This window comes from Triticum aestivum, chromosome 3B (assembly GCF_018294505.1).
Source record: "Triticum aestivum cultivar Chinese Spring chromosome 3B, IWGSC CS RefSeq v2.1, whole genome shotgun sequence".
NCBI lineage: Eukaryota > Viridiplantae > Streptophyta > Magnoliopsida > Poales > Poaceae > Triticum > Triticum aestivum.
This window is the reverse complement of record NC_057801.1, coordinates 32,219,983-32,238,806: the sequence shown is the minus strand read 5'-3', so window position 1 is coordinate 32,238,806 and position 18,824 is coordinate 32,219,983. Positions and strand designations below refer to the sequence as shown.

Here is an 18,824-nt window from a genome sequence, read left to right as displayed (position 1 = left end):
CAATCCCTTCGAGTGAAGCCATTGGAAATCTCATACAGTTCAGTCAATTTCTTCAGTGACAGAGACGAAGTTCTTCTGGTCGCTGAGGAATTTGTTCTGACTCAGGAGTTAGGAATTCACCAGTGTGGATTGCCTACATAGTGAGGAACATGATAGCCCTGAAGAATTTGAGAGTCAAATTTCCGACCGTTGCTGTGCTGCGCGCCAACTGTCCCCAAAATATCTTATCCACCTAACGGTCATATCATTGAAGGGCATTTATGTCTTATCATGTCGGGCTGCTCCCTAGGCTATAAATAGCCGCCTCCTACAACCACTAGCTGGTTGGCTACTCCGAGAGAACTTGACACTTGTCATTTGAGAGCAACCCATCCTCCGAGGACTTTGAGCGAAAATCATCAAGTGAGGAAAACCCAAAAACCAAACCCCTACAAACCCAAAGTGATTGAGCATCACTGAAGAGATTGATCCTGCGTGGATCCGACGCTTGTTACCTTTGAAGACTGTGCTTCTTCCAGACGGTTAGGCGTCATGGTCTAGAGCATCCAAGAGGAATTGTGGATCGCCGAGTGACCAAGTCTGTGAAGGTTTGGAAGTCGCCTGAAGACTTACCACGAGTGATTGGACGAGGTCTGTGTGACCTTAGTTCAAGGAGAATACGGTGAGAACTTGGTGTCCTGAGCTGCGCGCTCAGAGACTGGGTGTCCGGGACTGTGTGTCCTCGAGTTTAAATACTCAGCCGCTCCAACCAGACGTACAACTGAGACAGCAGTTGGAACTGGTCTACCAAATCATTGTCTTCACCAACCTAACTGGTTCCATTTCCTCAACCCATTCATTTCCTCATTACTGTGTTGAGTGTTGTTCATATCTGTGCTTGAAGACTTTGACTGAAGACTTTCTCAATTTTCTCAGTTCAATTTCTTCAGTCTGTTTGTCTTCATCTTGTGTTATCCTGTGTTTACGCTTTCTGTACTTTGTGCTTGTCTTCATTTCATCATGATGACCATGCCCGTATTTTGTTATGCTTACTTCTGAGTACTTATTCCGCTGCAATTAGCTCTTCGCTAAGGAATTTCCTCACCGGCAAATTCCTCAGTGAAGAATTCATAAAAATCGCCTATTCACCCCCCTCTAGTCGATATAACGTACTTTCAGTACGTCCTTCACAAGCTTCTCACTGTCCAGCTTGCCCCAGTGCACCTTAGCACGGGCAAGGGCCCTACGGGCACCTTCGATGCAGACGGAGCGCTTGATGACTTCAAGCCTTGGACAGGCATCCACCAGCCGCCTTACCAACCCGAAGTAACTCCCAGGCATGGCTTCCATTGGCCATAGCCGAACTATGAGGCCCTTCATGGCCTGTTCGGCGACCTTGTGGAGCTCGACCAGCTGCTTCAGCTGGTCGCTCAGGGGCACCGGATGTCCGGACTCAGCATACTGAGACCAGAACACCTTCTCCGTCGTGCTTCCCTCCTCGGCTCGGTAGAAAGCGGTAGCATCGGACACACTGCGGGGCAGATCTGCGAATGCTCCTGGAGAGCTCCGGATTCGGGTAAGTAACAAATAATTCACCTTCACATGCTTGCTTTGCATAAAGAATGCCTTACCCGCCGCTATCTTCTTCATCGCCTCAATTTGCTGGAGGCCTTTTTGGGCTTCGACCTTAGCGGCTTTGGCACTTTCAAGAGCCAAGGCGAGCTCGGACTCTCGAGTCTCCGAGTCACGCTCCAAACTCTCGTGTTTTTTCACGAGAGCCTGGAGCTCTTGCCGCACCTCCGCCATCCGCGCCTCCTGCTCCTCTCGCTTGGTGCGCTCCGCGGCCGCTTCGATTTCGGCCACGGATACCGCTTCCTTCAGGGTCACCACCTCGTTCGTGGCCCCTGCAATACTCACGTATTCCTGTCATTTTTTTTGCAACCAAATCCTTTCTATAAGGTATTACTTTAATAAGGTATTACTTACCTTCCTTGTCCTCGAGCTGCTTCTTGGCAAGTCCGAGCTCGTTCTCGGACTGCTCGAGGCTCTGCTTCAATGCATTGACCTCCGCAGTCAGTGCGGCAGAGGTCAGCAGCGCAGCCTGCATTCCCATATTGACATATTTATGTTAGACTCCTGCGTATATCTTTTTAGATCCTCAGTCCGGCTTTTCTTTCCGAACACCGAACTAAGCATCAGGGGCTACTGTCTATGCGGTAATATTTTTACATATTTGAAACTTACCTCAAAGCCTGTTAGAAGGCTGGTGCAGGCTTCGGTCAGCCCGCTCTTGGCGGACTGAACTTTGTGGACCACCGCACTCATGATAGTGCGATGCTCCTCGTTGATGGAGGCGCCGTTAAGCGCCTCCAGCAAGTTATCCGGTGCCTCCGGATGGACGGAGGTCACCGGTGTCGCAGTCTTGCCCTTCTTACGAAGGGGCCGCTTGCTGGACTTCGGAACCACTGAAGGTTCCGGTATGGAGTCCGGCACAGGGCCAGACTTAGAGCCCTCTGGGGTTTTTCCCCCTTTGCGCCCGGAGTCCGGGAGGTCGCCTTGCGGCGCCTCCAGGACCTCCTCCTCCTGGTTGGGCCCCTTTTGGGACTCCACCGCGGTGTTGTCCGCGTCGCGAGGAGAGGAGGCGGCCGGAAGTGAAGTACTATTCATATCCGACGAATCCAGGGAGCCGCTCGACGATTCAGCGAGCTCGTCCTTGGGCGGGCTACATGGTTATATTCGGCTTTAGAAGACACTGTGCGACAAGTAAAAATCATGAGTTATTCTGTAATCCGGACACTTACGATCTCGCCAGGGGCTTGGCCCTTGATGGTAACTCCTCCCCGTCGTTGTCGCTGTTGGTGGAGAAGTCCGGAGGAAGGGTCCTTCCTTTCTTGGACCCTCCGTCCTCCCCAGTCGGGGCGGCCTTCCTTTTCTTCTCTTCCCCCGCTGGGGGAGAGGCTTCTTTTTCCTCCTCCTCGTTCTCAGGAGAGGATTCTGCTTCAGAATCTGACAGCACCTGGCGCCGGGAGCTCCTTCGAGTTCCCGTGGCCTCCTTCTTGGCCTTCTTCTCCGTCACCACGTGAGGTGCCGGAACCAGCAGCCCCGTCAAGCGGGCGTTCGCTGGGTCTTCTGGCAAGGGAGCCGGACAGTTAATCTGTCCGGACGTCTTCAGCCAGTCCTGTCAGAGGATAGGGAGTTTTAGATCCCGCATAGAGTCAAACTATGAAAAAAGAGTCCAATAGAGGGTAAAATAACTTACCTCGTTGGCTTGACGCTGCGAGCGAAATCCGCGATCTTCGGTAGCGGATGCGGGAGCTTCGGCACCCTTGAACAGCACCTTCCAGGCATCTTCGTACGTAGTGTCGAAGAGCCGGCTCAAGGTCCGGTGCTGTGCCGGATCAAACTCCCACAAATTGAAGGCCCGTTGCTGGCATGGGAGAATCCGGCGGATGAGCATAACCTGGACTACGTTGACAAGCTTGTGCTCCTTGTCCACCAGGTTTCGGACACAGGTTTGGAGTCCGGTCAGCTCTTCCGAATCACCCCACGTCAGGCCCGTCTCTTTCCATGATGTGTGGGGGAGCCAGATCTGAATTCGGGGGCCGCCGCCCATTTGGAGTCGCGCGGCTCAGTGATGTAGAACCACCCCGATTGCCACCCCTTTATGGTCTCCACGAAGGAGCCCTCAAGCCATGTAACATTGGGCATCCTGCCCGCCATGGCGCCTCCGCACTCCGCTTGTTGGCCGCCCACTATCTTCGGCTTGACGCTAAAGGTCTTCAACCATAAACCAAAGTGGGGCTGGATGCAGAGGAAAGCCTCGCACACGATGATAAACGTCCAGATATTGAGGATGAAGTTTGGGGCTAGATCGTGGAAATCCAGGCCATAGTAGAACATGAGCCCCCGGACAAATGGGTGAAGTGGAAAACCTAGTCCACGGAGGAAGTGGGTGAGGAACACCACCCTCTCATGGGGCCTGGGGGTGGGCATGAGCTGCCCCTTGTTGGGGAGCCGACACGTGGTGTCGCCGGACAAGTATCCGGCCTCCCGCAGCTTTGTGATGTGCCCCTCCGTGACGGAGGAGGCCATCCACTTGCCTCCCGCTCCAGACATAATTGGAGAAGGTTGAGGTGGGATGTGCGGACTTGGGCGCTGGAGCTCGAGTGCGCGGAAATGGATGAGCAAAGGAGGAAGAAGGCGTAGGTGAAAAGGTGGATCCTTATCCCCTTATATGGACGGACGCAACTAAGCGCCCCCACCAGCCTGGTAAAACTCGCTTATCTTCCAAGCGCCGTAATCAATGGCGCGGTTGGGTTACCCACATCCGTATTGATGAGGATCCCGGAATAAGGGGGACACGATCTCTGCTTTGACAAGACGTGCCAAGGAAACCGCCTCGCTAAACGCGCTGAGGTGGTATAGTAAAAATGATTCGAATAAAAACTTGGCCGCGGCGTGATTACACGCTGCGGAATACATCATCAGATTGATTTTGTGTAAATATTATTCTCTCTACGGTGTTATGTGGAAATTATTTTGCAGAGCCGGATACTGTCCTTGTGTTCAAAATCTTCTATGAAGTATTCGGAGGAGGAACCCGCCTTGCAATGCCGAAGACAATGTGCGCGCCGGACTCGTCATCATTGAAGCCTGGTTCAGGGGCTACTGAGGGAGTCCTGGACTAGGGGTGTCCGGATAGCCGAACTATCATCTTTGGCCGGACTCCTGGACTATGAAGATACAAGATTGAAGACTCCGTCCCGTGTCCGGATAGGACTTTCCTTGGCGTGGAAGGCAAGCTTGGCGATACGGATATGTAGATTTCCTACCATTGTAACCGACTCTGTGTAACCCTAACCCTATTCGGTGTCTATATAAACCGAAGGGTTTTAATCCGTAGGACGAACAACTATCATACCATAGGCTAGCTTCTAGGGTTTAGCCTCTCTGATCTCGTGGTAGATCTACTCTTGTACTACCCATATCATCAATATTAATCAAGCAGGAGTAGGGCATTACCTCCATCGAGAGGGCCCGAACCTGGGTAAAAACATCGTGTCCCTTGTCTCCTGTTACCATCCGCCTAGACGCACAGTTCGGGACCCCCTACCCGAGATCCGCCAGTTTTGACACCGACAAGTAGCTTGCAATTACGATAAAAATAGTCCTACCTTGAAGCTTTATACTAAATCCCACCAGTTTTGTATGTCTCTAAGTTTTGTGTGAAATAAAAATATTTGTGTCGTGAATCATGAGCTAAACAAGGGACTCCATAATTTATTGCGGGTGCTAGCTTGCCCGTGCCAATAAAAAAGAATATGTTGGTTTGGCTATATTTCAATAAATTTGTGGGCACGTGAGTGCTAAAATAATCGAAGAGAATAAACCCTGGTAAAGAAGGGACATTCATGCTTGGTTATGCACTGATTATGTTAATGAAACATGATTTATGCATTGCAATTAGTAATCATCTCGTTTCGCCGTCGTAGGAGAGAGTGGTCGAAGCAACCGTGCCCCAAGGTCACCGCGCTGGCATAGAATGAGGAGGCAGCCACAAAACCGAGATGGAGGCAGACCCGGAGGACAAAAATGCATGTGTTGGGTGGTCGCCGCCATGCCGACCAACCCCACCACCGTCATGACATGCGAGAAGACCGCAACTCCTCGCTCTGTCACCCACCGATGCAGAGACCGTTTTCAGTGGACACATCATTTATCTCTCCCGCTGCTTCTCACAAAAAGATATCTCTTCCGTTGCAATGCATGGGTATATGTGATACTCCCTGCGTCCGGAAATACTTGTCATCAAAATGGATAAAAGGAGATGTATCTAGACGTATTTTAGTTCTAGATACATCCCTTTTTAACCATTTTGATGACAAGTATTTTCGGACGGAGGGAGTAGTAAGTTATAACAAATTGTCATGTCTACAAATCTTAACAAGCTGAGCACTACATGTTACAGTTTCAAAACTGAAGCAAAATGAAATATATCAGTGTATCCCTATAGGTCTAGGCATAGATTGAACTTTCTCTATGATCAAATTCGATTATTGGATATGATGCCATCTTTTTTTTTGTTAGTCTTTGTAGGATAAAGATGTTAAGCTTTTATGAACACGATTTAAAGCTTATGAAAGAGGAAGGACGATTTTAAAGTTATAAAAGATGGCATATACAATTCATTTTGGATTTCGAAACTATTTCCAAGTTAATTAGGAGAGGAAAAGTAAGCATGCTCATAGAAAAAAAGATATGTAATTTTTTTATGGCGACTTTAGTTGATGTGAGGATGGCAAATTTAGTTTACGAGCACCGCAATTTCCTGACAAGAAAACAAACTTAGGCAGATTTTCTATGCTTGCCAACTAAACTTGTCATCCCGGGTAAACACAAAAGTCCGTAAAAAACGTTTGGTTTGCCATGATTAAAAATCTGATGTCAGATTTATAGTTTTTTAGGCCTTGTTTGGTAGGAGTGGATTTGAGAGGTTTGGGGAGGAGGGGATTTCAGGGGATTTGGTGAATCCCCCTCTTCCACCCAATCCCCTCACATCCCCTTGAAACCTGAAATCCCTCTCCCGCCACAATCCCCTCCATATAAAACACTGTTTGGTAGGCAGGGATTGCCCTATTGAGTTAAAATGGTCTGAAACAGTTAAAAATCCAATCTTTACAGGTTAAATAGCATCATAGCAAGACAAACTTGCTAGAAGATTGTGAATGACACCTAATAAAAATGTGACAGCAGTTCTTCACATCTTGACTTGGAATCAGTATCTCATCACGGCAATATCAATCACATCACAGCAACATAATCTCTCATAGCTCACAATCAATTATATTTTTACAGACCAAGCAAGGGTGAGAATGATGTTGTCCTACAGATGAATTGACAGCGAGTTCCTCTTGATGACGGACGAGCCTTCCTCCAACAGACTTGAAACCTCAAGAATCTGCAACACAGCAAAGGTATTTACACCTTCTATAAACATGGGGAGCGTAATGTTGTATTACTATTGAGTAAAGGAAATATAACTGCTAGCTACCACTTCAAGCAAATGATGTTCTTCAAAACACATTTATTAAACTGCAGAACACAGTTTCTGAGTTTTGTCACACCGATGGGTGGAGATATTAATAAGGCTTAAATCTAGCTCCTATCTTGTTAAAAATTACCCCCTCCGTCCCACATATAGACGCTTTTGCAAGCATATTTAGCTTGCAAAAACGTCTTGTCTTGTGGGACGGAGGGAGCATTAAATTTGTTTCCGACTGAAAACTCTATCTTCACATGGAGCTGGATGAATTTCCTAACACAAGAAAAATTGTGTATATGCACATATGCTGCTAAGACATACAGAAATCAGGGGGACGACTGTACTATCCATACCAAAGGGCAGAAGGAATACACATGCAGTGATGTGAAAATATCACACATCCATAAGAAGCAATTATTGTGCATCAAGTTAATTATCTGACAAAACAGACAATTGGCTCAACAATGTACATTGTCAGTACATCAGGTGAGACAGCCTCAAGACTAGCTTGCCCTTCCCTCCTCCCAAAAGGCAAGCACTATGACTAAATGCCGGTATGGGAAGAGAAAGCTAACACCTAAGCAACTGCAATGATCTGTAATTCCTACTGTCTCACAAAACTATGTAAACATTTCTACTGAAGTCCTCCCAAAAGGCAAGCACTATGTTAATGAAGTAACAGCAAGTGCAACTAAGTTTGCGCGCCAAATTATGTGCAAACATTTCTACTGAAGTGCTCGCAGCGATCATAAAACTATGTAAAAAAAATATTGTAGAAAAGTATATAGGGATTTGCATTCTGAATTTCGAACGATTAGTTGAGATCGCATTTCAAAATCTTATCCAGTTTGCCATTGACTACTATATAATGATTATGCAACTTCCTAGATACCAGCCTACCAGGCATGGACAGTTCTGATTATGCAACTAACTATAAAGGCATCTTATTCTTAGGACATGTCACATGTGTGCGTCTACCCTGCATCCAGCGATTTGTTGAGTAATGTTCTAGCTAGCTAGTACAAGCATTGAGAGAGGGAATTCCTTGACACGAAACATTGGCGAGGATAAACTTTAATGCACACTTGGCATCATATGTAAGTAGGAAAATTGTCAAATAGGCAGATAAACTTAGCATTATGTTTTCCAGACAGTAACATTCTAGGTTGCTGATAATTCATGTCGCTAGTATCACATCCAGCATTAACATGTTTTAATTCCAAGGGCAGCAGTAAAGCTCAATATAGATATTATGACAGGAATTGTAAATCCTTTTTTCTATAATTTAAACTGTTATATCAAATAGCTGAACAAAAGTGATAGTATGACATGAATTGTAAACTAGACAGCTAGCAGGACGAGCTCCCGAACTGACCACTCTGTCCTTCCGTGTCTACGTACCAATTAACTACTAGCAACAACAGTTATACAAAGATAATATACTACTGCATTATTCAGTTTTGAGTCAAGCTGTGCCTCAAACGGAAAGCATCAGCTATTAGGCTAATCAAAAATATAGGAGAAAAATAAATGAAAAAACTGATACAAACTAGTAAATCACTGTATGTCCTATAATCTCATGTAAATCATTGTAAATCATCGTCTCCAATCCAAATATGCTCAAATTAAATAGAGGCCGATAATCTCGTGTAGGATTACATTTAACCTTTTTCTCAGTATTGAGGACCTACATGTTTATACATAGCCAAAACTGCTAGAGTAAACTTGTTGTCATATAGACAGTTGAAGTGGTCGTGGACTGCATTGTTGCAGCCATAATCACTTGTAAATTTGTATGTATTATTTAAGCTGAATTGATCTGACGCTCAATAGCTATCCAAGCCATGATCAAATTCTGTATAGTTCATCATATTTGTGGTAATCCAGGAAATTTACTTAATGCTAAAATACAATTGTATTTGTGAAACAAAGGAGCCAATCTAATATCTCAAGGCAGTGTTGCCGCTTGCCGGTAGGCTTCACTGAAACATGTGATACAACAATACTGATGACAGCAAGATGATAGACATCAGATCAGGCACAGATCTTAGAACAGCTCCGCCCGCTGCATACCATCACCACTACCATCACCCAAGGTCGAACGGGAGGACTGCCAGGAGGACGAGGAGGAGACCGGCGGGTCTCCCCTGTACCGCGACTGGCCGCCGGTGCCCAAGCGGCAGAGGACGGCCGTCTCGTTGTCGCCGCCGAGCTCCTCCGCGGAGCATCACCACGGGAACGGAGGGGCAGCCTGCACGGAGGTTGCGGCTGCTCTGGATAGGCTGGCGGGGACGTACGAGCGGGCTGAGGCGGCCAAGCAGATGGAGGCGACACGGCTGGAGGACCGCCGCCTGGAGGCCATGCGGGAGGGGGCAGCCATGGAGAGGAGGGGGGAGGGGAGGGGAGGGGCTGCGATGACTAACCACCGGGGAGAAGTCTAGTATGCCGGAGGAGATCGCCGGCGTCGAGGCGACTTGGGGAGGAGTCGCGGCGGCGTGTCTGAGTCGAGCGGCGGCGTGTCCAGTCGAGTCGGGCGACCAATTCCTCGAGGGGGGCCTCGAGGGTTCTGAAGCCCGTGGAAGCTAGTGGATCGAAGGGGAATCGGGAGGCTTGGGCCTTCGAAGCCACGCTTACCAAACAGGCCAACGGGTATTTGCGAGGTTTCTGGGCCCCTCCAATCCGCTCGTCAATTTTTTTTACCCAAAACGGCCCATTATCCAGCCCACTCTCTCAGTCTCTCCTACCCCAAGCTTGGCTAGCCACTCCCCTCTCGCGCCGACAAACTCGCCCCCGCCGTGCCGCCGTCGCGGTCGCCTCCTCCTCTTCCCCAACTCCGATCAGGCCCAGGCCGACGACGCGCGGGCGGCGGGGTACAGTGGAGGACTCTCCTGCGAGGGCACATCAGTCTTCTCCCCACTTACCTCGGAGAGGGAGGTCACCGGAGGCGGCGACCTCGTCTCCGACGGCGCGGCCATCAGGAAACGGCGACCTCGAGCCAGCGAAGGCGACCAGGTCTTCCAGCGGATAGACCCCACAATTCGAAAACCTAGGTACGTCCGCATCGCTCTCGATTCGAAAACCTAGGTCCGTCGGCAGTGCCAAACTCTGAATCCGGAATAAAAATTTCTTCCTTTTACTGCTTCTCTGTCAGATTACCTGCATATGCATCGTCGCTCTGATTACCCAGTAATTTACTGCTATCGTATCGGCGCACGCCTAATAGCGCAAATCGGCTCGAATACACTTTTCTGCCAGATCAAGAGCACCACCATATATTTGTTAAATACTTGCAGTCCTCAACCTGTTTGATCAATTATTCAGTCTTGTTTGAATAAGTGCCATTTTGTGACTTTTATCTGTGTATCTTGCGGAACAGGGGAGCACCGCGGCGTCTGAGATTGTGTTGACAAGCTAGTGCATGTTGCGTTTGTAATACTAGCATACACCAACCAAGCCAGTGCGTGTACCTTGGAATTGTGTTGGCGATGGATGGCAGTAGCTCCAGCAAGAGAAAAGCTGAAGCGCAGGGAGAGGGAGAGAGCAGCGGCAAAAGGCTGAATGTCACCATGGGGATGGAGCACCTTGACTGCTCCCTCTGCTTGAAGCCCCTCAGGCCTCCAATACTCCAGGTAAATGCACGACGTGTTGTCCTGTCTTTCAACTCAAGCTTTTATCTCATTGATAAAGCTCAAGGTAAAATAAGAGCTTTGATGAACCTATCTTTGGACATGGTGCTACTTGGCAAGGACATGTTTCTCATGTTGTTGTTTTATGTTTCTTGAAATTAAAATGTACATTTATGTTAAAATTTATCCTCATGGGACCCAATCAATTCTTTCTATTCCACAGTGCTCCGTGGGGCATTTCATATGCTCGTATTGTTGTACGTCTCAACTGGACAGCAAGTGCCATTTATGCTCTAAAGAGACAACATTCGAGCGCTGCTTTGGGATGGAACATGTTGTCGAGTCAGTCACAGTAGCTTGCTCCAATGAGATGTACGGATGTGCCGAGGCAGTCACCTACTACAAGAAAGAAGAACACACGGAGGCATGCTCATACGCCCCATGCTTCTGCCCAGAGCCTGGTTGTGGCTTCGCTGGAACAACAAAGGTGCTCCTGGAACATTTCACGACCCAGCACAAGTGTCCATTGACAACCCTCCCAGACTCTGGCACAGTGTCTCTCTGCTTGCAGCCGGGCTTACATGTTTTGCAATGCACCAGGAACAGCTACTTTTTCTTGCTCAGCATGGCGTCAGAGCCTTTTGGACATGCCATCTCAGTCGTCTGTGTCGAACCAAACAGGAGGAAATCGAAGTTCACATGTAATCTGAGTTATGACTGCATAACAACTGGCTGCTGTGGAAGTACAAACTGCCACATAAGGAGCTCTTCACTCTCTGATGGGCTTCCGACAGTGTATGACTTAATACTTCCCAAGGGAAAGGTTTCTGACGATGCAAACAGTATCATGCTTAGAGCCACCATTAATCATCAAACTATAAGTCACAGCAGATCTTGTTTTCGAGGGAAGGGCCTGACTTCTGCACTTCAACAAAGGCCTGATACTTGTGATGATGATGATGATGATGATGATGATGCGGATTATATACCTAAAAGTCGTAGAAGATCTCACCCTGCTAAGGAGGAGGAGGTGGTGGAGGAGGATGAGAATGATGAGGACAATGAGGAGGAGGAGGAGGAGGAGGAGGAGGATGAAAGACCTTTAAGTCTCAGAAGATCCCACCTTGCTGAGGAGGAGGATGAAAGACCTTTACTTCTCAGAAGATCCCACCCTGCTGTTCAACGAAGGCCCAATACTTATGATGATGATGGGCAGGTGGAGGAGGACGAGGAGGATGCTAGACCTGTAAGTGTCAGCAGACCCCGTCTTCGAGGAACGGCTCCGGCTCGTGGTGTTCAACAAAGGCACTATTCTGATACCGATGATGATGATTATTTTCCAATAGCTTTCAGGAGACGCCATGTCCAAGGAACGCCTTCAGCTCCTGCAGTTCAAGAAAGGCACTATTTTGACACCAGTGATGAGGATGATTTACCTATAGCTTTCAGACCCTTTATTCGAGGAACGGCTTAGATTCCTGCAGTTTAAAGAAGGGGCGTATTCTGGTACTGATGGTGAGGATGAGAGGCCTTTATGTTCCGGACTTCCCGTACGCTAAAGGTTTTCCGTGCACTTGCTGTTCTTCTGCCTGGCTTGCACCGTTCTGGTTCCAGGATATATATGTGAAGTCTCTATTTCTGGCCTCAAGTATCGCCTCGCCGTTGTTAAGCATTGCTGCAGCTCCTTGAACACATTACTGGGCAGCGTGTGGCTGCAGAGTCTGAATGTAGCTTTGGGTTTGATGATGATGCCGCTGATGCAATTTACGAGGAAATCAAGCTCCTGGCGAAGTTTCTTCCAGGGGCAACCTTCTGGATGATGTAACAGTCATGAATAAATTAGTAGAGGTTACCCGGAGGTTTTACAAGAAGACCGCAAATTGCTTCAACAATGTGACTACTATAAAACAGCACTGTATGTTATGTAGGTACATTTCTCTGCATTTACATGACCGACTGCCGAGTATGAACCATGACCTTTTGCAGTTATGATGTTTGTATATCTCTTTTCCTTTTCATTTCTGCGTGGGTACACGAGATCACAAGCTGGTCGCAGATAGGGTGATAAGATGCAATGTTTTCTTCTCCTGAATCGTGCTTTGACTGAACAGGTGTTTGGTTATCTGAAGATTTAAACGAAATTCTATGTCATTTGTAGCTGGAGTATTTTGTAGCTCTCTGCTTCTTTTTCAGCGAGTTATACTACTCCTTGCGATCCAAATTAATTATTACTAAAGCCGCGTCATTAATTTGAGTTGTACAAAAGCTGCGTAATTAATTTGAGTTGTACTAAAGCTGCGTAAATTAATTTGGACCGGAGGGAGTACTAGTAATGGTCAGCAAGTAAAGAAATGTCCAGTCAACTAGTAATGGTCAGCAGGTAACGGAGAAGAATCCAAGGATGAAGGCACAAGAGAAAGAAGCCCAGTAAGGCCTTCTTTGGTTCATAGGGTAGGAAAATCGTAGGAATAGGTAAGTCATAGGAAATGAGATGACATGTATCTCAAATCCTATGAGTAGGAATAGGAAAGGAGATGCCCTTTGATTCACATCATAGGATTTTTAACATTGAGTCTAGGCTAATGTTTATTTTTCTATGAAATGTAGAGGATAGGAAGAATTCCTCCATAGGAATAGGATTCCATTCCTACAAACCAAAGGGCTCTAAAGGAATTTTTCCTATAGAAATCCTATCCTATGAAATTCCTACAAAATTCCTCTAAACCAAAGGTTGAGGTGTGAGTGGGTTAGTCCACCATGGACCCTGCACCACCCCTCCCCACCTAGTCTACCAGACCGAACCAGACTTTACCATCACCATGGATATCTTGGCCATGTATCAAGGGCTCCTATAGCCTATATGAAGCCCCACATAGGCATGGAATCATTCACTCTCACTTGAATACAACTCAAGGGAGAGGCATTCGAATGACTTGAGAAGGATTTGGATAAAGTAGCTAGCTTCAAAAAACCTTGAAAGATTCAGAACGATGACGAGGGAATTTTGAGGTGGCCTTGTGTTCGACCTGAGGCACTAGTTGAGCACTTCTCCTGTCAAAGGAAGGGAGGTCTCGAGGCAGCCTTATCTTCGATCCAAGCCGCTAGTCGAGACACTATTCATCACCTATCCCAACATAGGATTAAGTCAAGTCACGCTCGAACGAGACGACAACAATGTCCAGGTGTGTTTCCGTTTGTGTGTTTGTATGTTGTTGGCTGTGTACATCTACGATGCAGAGGTCGGAAGCTGAACTCTTATACGGCGAAGAATCTTAAACTACCTTTTATTTTAAAAAATCACAACAAAATACACATACACAGACTTGTACTTAGCTAGCACTGTTTGGAAGAACCATTACTTAACACATGCTATCACGAAGCCAGATGATGAGAGCTCAACTTTACAATCAAACATTGAATCTCCTTTGTGATTTATGAAATCGCATTGAGTTCAAGTGAAATAGATGCTGGCTTTGTGCCGTGATAGTTGATACTGCACTTCCTTCGAGCATTAGTTGAACTAGCTTGCAACTGGAAAGATCAATCGCCTGTTCCAATGAGTTTCAACTGTTCGAGAAAACAAACCGACAAAAAGCGATGGCATCAATTATATATACGCACACATTTTTTAAACATAGCTAGTTAAATAGTATCAAAAAGAAATTCCTGGAAAAGAAGGTATTGAAGGGAACTTAGGTGCCTTACAAGGTTATTATTTGGTACCCTCCAGTAGAACCCCTGGAGCAGGATTGGCGCGACGTTGCATGCTACCAGAACAAAAATCATTAGGGCATGCTTTCCCATCAACTCCATTGGGAGAACCGGCCTCTTGTAACCGTACACGTCCACCTATAAAAATAATATTTAGTACATAAAATGGAGAGAATCAAGTGTAATATTAGAGATAAATCCTACTCCATGCGCATGACAAAACTTGTTTCTTTTTTCATGCTGCAAGGGCAAGCGCAATCCAAGCATTTACATCTACAATGCTCTCAGGACTGAACTGTGCCCTGCAAATGTTCAAGACAGTGCCCCAGAGGCAACCAAAAACATGCATTTTGTTTCTCAGTTTCCTCTCCTCTAATTTATATTTAGCTTTTTTTTATTAGAGTAGATTTAATGTGTAAATATTTAAACTAGTCAAATTGCACCGAACCACCAAAACCTAAACCGAACAACCAAAACCAGACACATTACACTCATGAGGCTATTCTGCGGATGATTTGGATAATGTGAAAGTGGTTTCCTATGATCAATAAATAAACTCAAGAAAATTGGAGTAAAAACATATAAATAAGACATACCATTAACTTTATTATAAATCAATGAAATTTTTACATACAATGTAAAATAATAAATAGTCGAAACCACAATGTTCCTAATTTAATTGTAACTTGTATAGTTTTCTCCTTCTCCTCAATTTCTATATTTTGTGATCGTTTTATCTTTATTTTAATTAAGTTTTGGGATTATTTCTAAGAAAAACTTGTAGCTTTTTGTATGCTTTCTTGAAGTTTTTTTTGTTAACTTTATTGGGTGGTCCAATGCCAACTACTACCATCTGAACACCCTTAGAGTATCAATCCTTTATTTTCATGGTTGAGGTTTTTATTCGTCTAGTTTTAGAGTTGAGAGATGAAATGTAAACTCGAGTTTTGGAATGTGGGATTAATAGTAGATTTTTATAATTAAGAAAAAAAATCAAATACTTAAACTCCTTTTGTTTATAGTAACAAACCAACAGATAGATCCCCGTGAAGAAAAGGCCAGCTGTGCCGGTGGTTACACATGTGTAGCTAAGACTGTATAGTGACTTGTTCATGCGCAACCCTGCACATATGTCAACCCCAAAGCACATCATTAATCATGGTATTTACAAAATCATAAACTTATTTTTTTTGCATTCACAAGATAATTAATTAATCAGCAAAATAATTACCAAACAAGTCGAGTGAGAAGCCTAGAGCCAATAAGCTCAACGCCGAGAGGGACCACCGCACCATTCTCTCATCATGCTCCTGCACGAATGATGTAGAGTTAGTCATCGGGAACTAGGATTTTGTTGACGGTGAACTAACGCATAACAACAAATTGGGCTGGTCTCTGGGCATTTCATAGCAACGAGTTTAAATGACAAACAAACTGAATCACCCATGAAAGTAATTTTTTCCTCATTTGAGACAAGCAGCAACTTTTGCCCTGAAAAGTCCCTCGGAGTTGCTTAGTCGGGGAGAGAGTAAAATCCAATGGCCATCATATGAAAGGAAAGCTGATATTCTGGTGAGGGAGAATGATATATATACTTTAAAGTGGATGATGACATGTCCGAACTGGAGCCCGACCAAGCAGGTGACTATTGCCATCAAGGAGCTACATTGTACATGAAGATGATTAGTATATAGTGAGATTCAGATGCATCTTCAATTGGTCAATGGCTAGCTGAGGAAGATGGCACTATTTCCACACCTTAGGAGGCCCTCTGGATCGAAAGGGGCTTCACACCATGGTGCCGCGTCAGACGGGAGCGGTCCATTGTTGGGGGAGTCGATGCTACACCACTACAAGTTCCAAATGGAAAGATGAGAGAACTTGTCACGATAGTACTAGGAATATTGAACAAACAAGATATCTAGAATTTCATGACCCCACTATCTCTTGTGGTTACTATTTGATTGAATATATACCTCTGTTTTGAGATAGACCGGGCGTGTATAAAGATGCTGGATTCCAAATATACTTCGGTCGATCATGCCAACGGCATTGCAACCTGGTCCTGTATGCCCTCTCACTCCACATTTCACCTGCATTTAATCAAAGAAAAAAAAAGGTTCTTAAGACAAAAAATGCATACAAATACGAAAGGACTAAGAATTTTCAGAAGTGAAAGCTTACCACAAAATGATTCATGGTTGAGTCCGATGATGTGACACTATATACCCAGTCCGGCACGGGCAGACCGTACAAAATCACCGTGTATGTGGCCGTGAGGACTAAACCCACAAGACTTTGCAAAAAAAATGATGGGATGAAGTATGTGAATAATAACAAGGCAAATTAACTAGTTAAGTAACTTAAATGACAACAAGTTTGTATAGGTCAGTGTCTTATGCTCACAACTGGCATCGGTATTTTTTGATTATTGCATAGCCAGAGCCTATGCCACCTTCTCCACCATCCCGTAGCCAGATTTCGCATAGTGCCACCACTAGGTATGCCATTGCAATTCTCTACATCAAGTGAGATATATCAAATAAAACGGTTTGTTGTGCTGAATCACATGCACAGATCTCCCTCTTGTTCTTTACATGAAAGTAAAAAATAAAATTGTTGTGTGTGTGTCCGAACAAAGAATTATGTTCATAATGATAGGTTGGCGATGATTGGTACCTGTAAGACACCCATTAACCGTATCTTTCCAATATCGACCCCATATGTAAGATCATGTATGTTGTGGAAGAAGCCACCTTGAAAATAGAAGTTCATAGTTTTACAACTATAAAATGATTGCTCTCAGAACCACTTGGATTTTTCTATTGCTAAAAAGGGTACTTTTATTTTCATGACCAAATTATTACTCCACCTTTATTAACTATAATTTACGCCACCATTGTATAACTAATGTAAGAATATATTATATTATGATCGCTAGAGTTGTATAATAAACTACTCTACTAACATTTAAGAATATCTTTTTATGAAACATTAAGGAAGAGCATTTTGGGTTCATTGAATACATTTTTAGGGTTTTAGCCCTTTATTTAATTTGATACTTTGAAATATTCCTCAACTCAAATTTCTTTGAATTAAAACATGATGCATGATTACCTCTAATGCAACTATGTACATTATATTATTATAGGGTTGTGACACTATTATAGTGTGTGGACGAACAATCATGTAGTAAACCAGACTATGTTTGTAATCAAATTGTGATGAAGGCCGTTAGGTAAACGCATGTGTATTTACCTTGAAGCAATAGGCCTAGAAGAAAGAGCTTTGCAGCTCTGAGCACGGCCTTCTTGGTTGCCGACACTCTATTTGACACCCTCTGCACAAAACTTGGTTTAGCCGTGAGTTGGTATTAGTGTTTGATAATTTAATACTATGAGCACTAGTAGTACTTTGTAGGCAAAGGCCAATGAGATTCCCACGACGAAGAGGAAGAAGGGGAACACAAAATCCGCTAGTGTGGCGCCATCCCATGGTGAGTGGCTTATCTTTGGAATGAGACCACCAACATCATCGACAATGATCATGAGCTGTAATGTATAGATATTTCATTAGGTTAAATTAATATGTGGTGGGAGAGGTAAAAATTAATTTTGAGGCCTAACCCGTGGCTTCTGAGTTGTAACACTGTTTTTCTAGTTAGGCCTTAATTAATAAAAAGAGACAAACCTTCACCCTTTTTAAAAATGAAATAGAAGAGATATGATTTAATGTAAAGGCAGTTTCTTCCAAACAATGTTTCGTGGAGGTCCAAAGATTTCAGTGTTAAGGTCTCCAAAAAGCTTAGGACACATAATTTACTCAGAAAAAACAAATAGTTTTCACGAGTTATTAATTTCATGTTGGAGGCTTTCAAATTGTAATTAATAGCACTGCGAGGAGAGGCCCTTACAAGAACAACAAAAATCAAAGACAGCGTGTCATAGTGCTAGGACCAGGCCATAAGAAATAAAAAAAACAATTTCTCTCTTCCGTCACATGAAGTTAGCAAGTGGTTGCCAGGTTGAGTGGTTGGAGTAAGCATCGACGGAATTTTGTTGGTCTAAGTAAAGTTGAAGCCCAACTTATGACCTTATAAAATAAGGGCCAGAATGTCTTTATGCCAAATCATCTCTTTTGCATATTTTTATGTGTAGTGCGTCGTAGTAACCCCTTTGGAGTGGGTTAGATTATATTATTTGAAGTCTCTACCTTAGTTTATTTTCACATCATGCATGCATGAAGCTATGAGTTCCATTGTGTGCTTTGTGACCAATACTCTATGGGCATAGCTAGAAAGGTAGAAAGTTCGCTGACCGCAACGGTGATCCCCCTGAAGACGTCGAGCGACACCAGACGCTCGCGCCCCTGCGCTGTCACCTGTGTACTGCTCCTCATCGTTGTGCCATTGCCGTCACCCGCCTCGACGTCGAGGTGGTGTTCCTCATCTCCCTCATGAAGCTCAC

The 18,824-nt window shown here is 45.0% G+C and overlaps 2 protein-coding genes and 1 long non-coding RNA gene across 3 annotated transcripts; 1 reads left to right on the top strand and 2 right to left on the bottom strand.

The window, feature by feature from the left end:
• Window positions 1–6,715: 6,715 nt before the first annotated feature.
• Window positions 6,716–9,611, bottom strand: LOC123064564 (uncharacterized). The gene is made up of 2 exons (XR_006430729.1): window positions 9,445–9,611; window positions 6,716–6,937 (listed from the first exon to the last, which is right to left on the bottom strand). It is a non-coding gene; the product is annotated as an uncharacterized lncRNA (long non-coding RNA).
• Window positions 9,612–9,759: 148 nt separating this feature from the next.
• LOC123068397 (E3 ubiquitin-protein ligase SINA-like 2) lies at window positions 9,760–12,649 on the top strand. The gene is made up of 3 exons (XM_044490985.1): window positions 9,760–10,071; window positions 10,398–10,650; window positions 10,871–12,649. Exons 2-3 carry the CDS (start codon window positions 10,507–10,509, stop codon window positions 12,119–12,121), a joined length of 1,395 nt encoding a protein of 464 aa, XP_044346920.1. The 5' UTR covers window positions 9,760–10,071; window positions 10,398–10,506; the 3' UTR covers window positions 12,122–12,649.
• Window positions 12,650–13,968: 1,319 nt separating this feature from the next.
• LOC123064563 (heparan-alpha-glucosaminide N-acetyltransferase) lies at window positions 13,969–17,909 on the bottom strand. Its single transcript, XM_044488019.1, has 12 exons — window positions 17,772–17,909; window positions 17,617–17,698; window positions 17,038–17,114; window positions 16,765–16,877; window positions 16,543–16,654; window positions 16,335–16,451; window positions 16,117–16,208; window positions 15,954–16,020; window positions 15,590–15,668; window positions 15,389–15,480; window positions 14,353–14,496; window positions 13,969–14,214 (listed from the first exon to the last, which is right to left on the bottom strand). The coding sequence occupies exons 1-12, from the start codon at window positions 17,904–17,906 to the stop codon at window positions 14,188–14,190; spliced, it is 1,137 nt and encodes a 378-aa protein (XP_044343954.1). The 5' UTR covers window positions 17,907–17,909; the 3' UTR covers window positions 13,969–14,187.
• Window positions 17,910–18,824: the final 915 nt, after the last annotated feature.

Excerpts from the sequence above, each read along its gene's own strand:
- LOC123068397 (XM_044490985.1), top strand. The coding sequence starts at position 10,507 with ATGGATGGCAGTAGCTCCAGCAAGAGAAAAGCTGAAGCGCAGGGAGAG. Across the intron at positions 10,651-10,870 it reads TCAGGCCTCCAATACTCCAG|TGCTCCGTGGGGCATTTCAT; the intron begins GTAAATGCACGA and ends TCTATTCCACAG.
- LOC123064563 (XM_044488019.1), bottom strand. The coding sequence starts at position 17,906 with ATGATCATTGTCGATGATGTTGGTGGTCTCATTCCAAAGATAAGCCAC. Across the intron at positions 16,878-17,037 it reads GGTTAATGGGTGTCTTACAG|AGAATTGCAATGGCATACCT; the intron begins GTACCAATCATC and ends CACTTGATGTAG. Across the intron at positions 14,215-14,352 it reads GGGTACCAAATAATAACCTT|TTGAAACTCATTGGAACAGG; the intron begins GTAAGGCACCTA and ends TTTCTCGAACAG.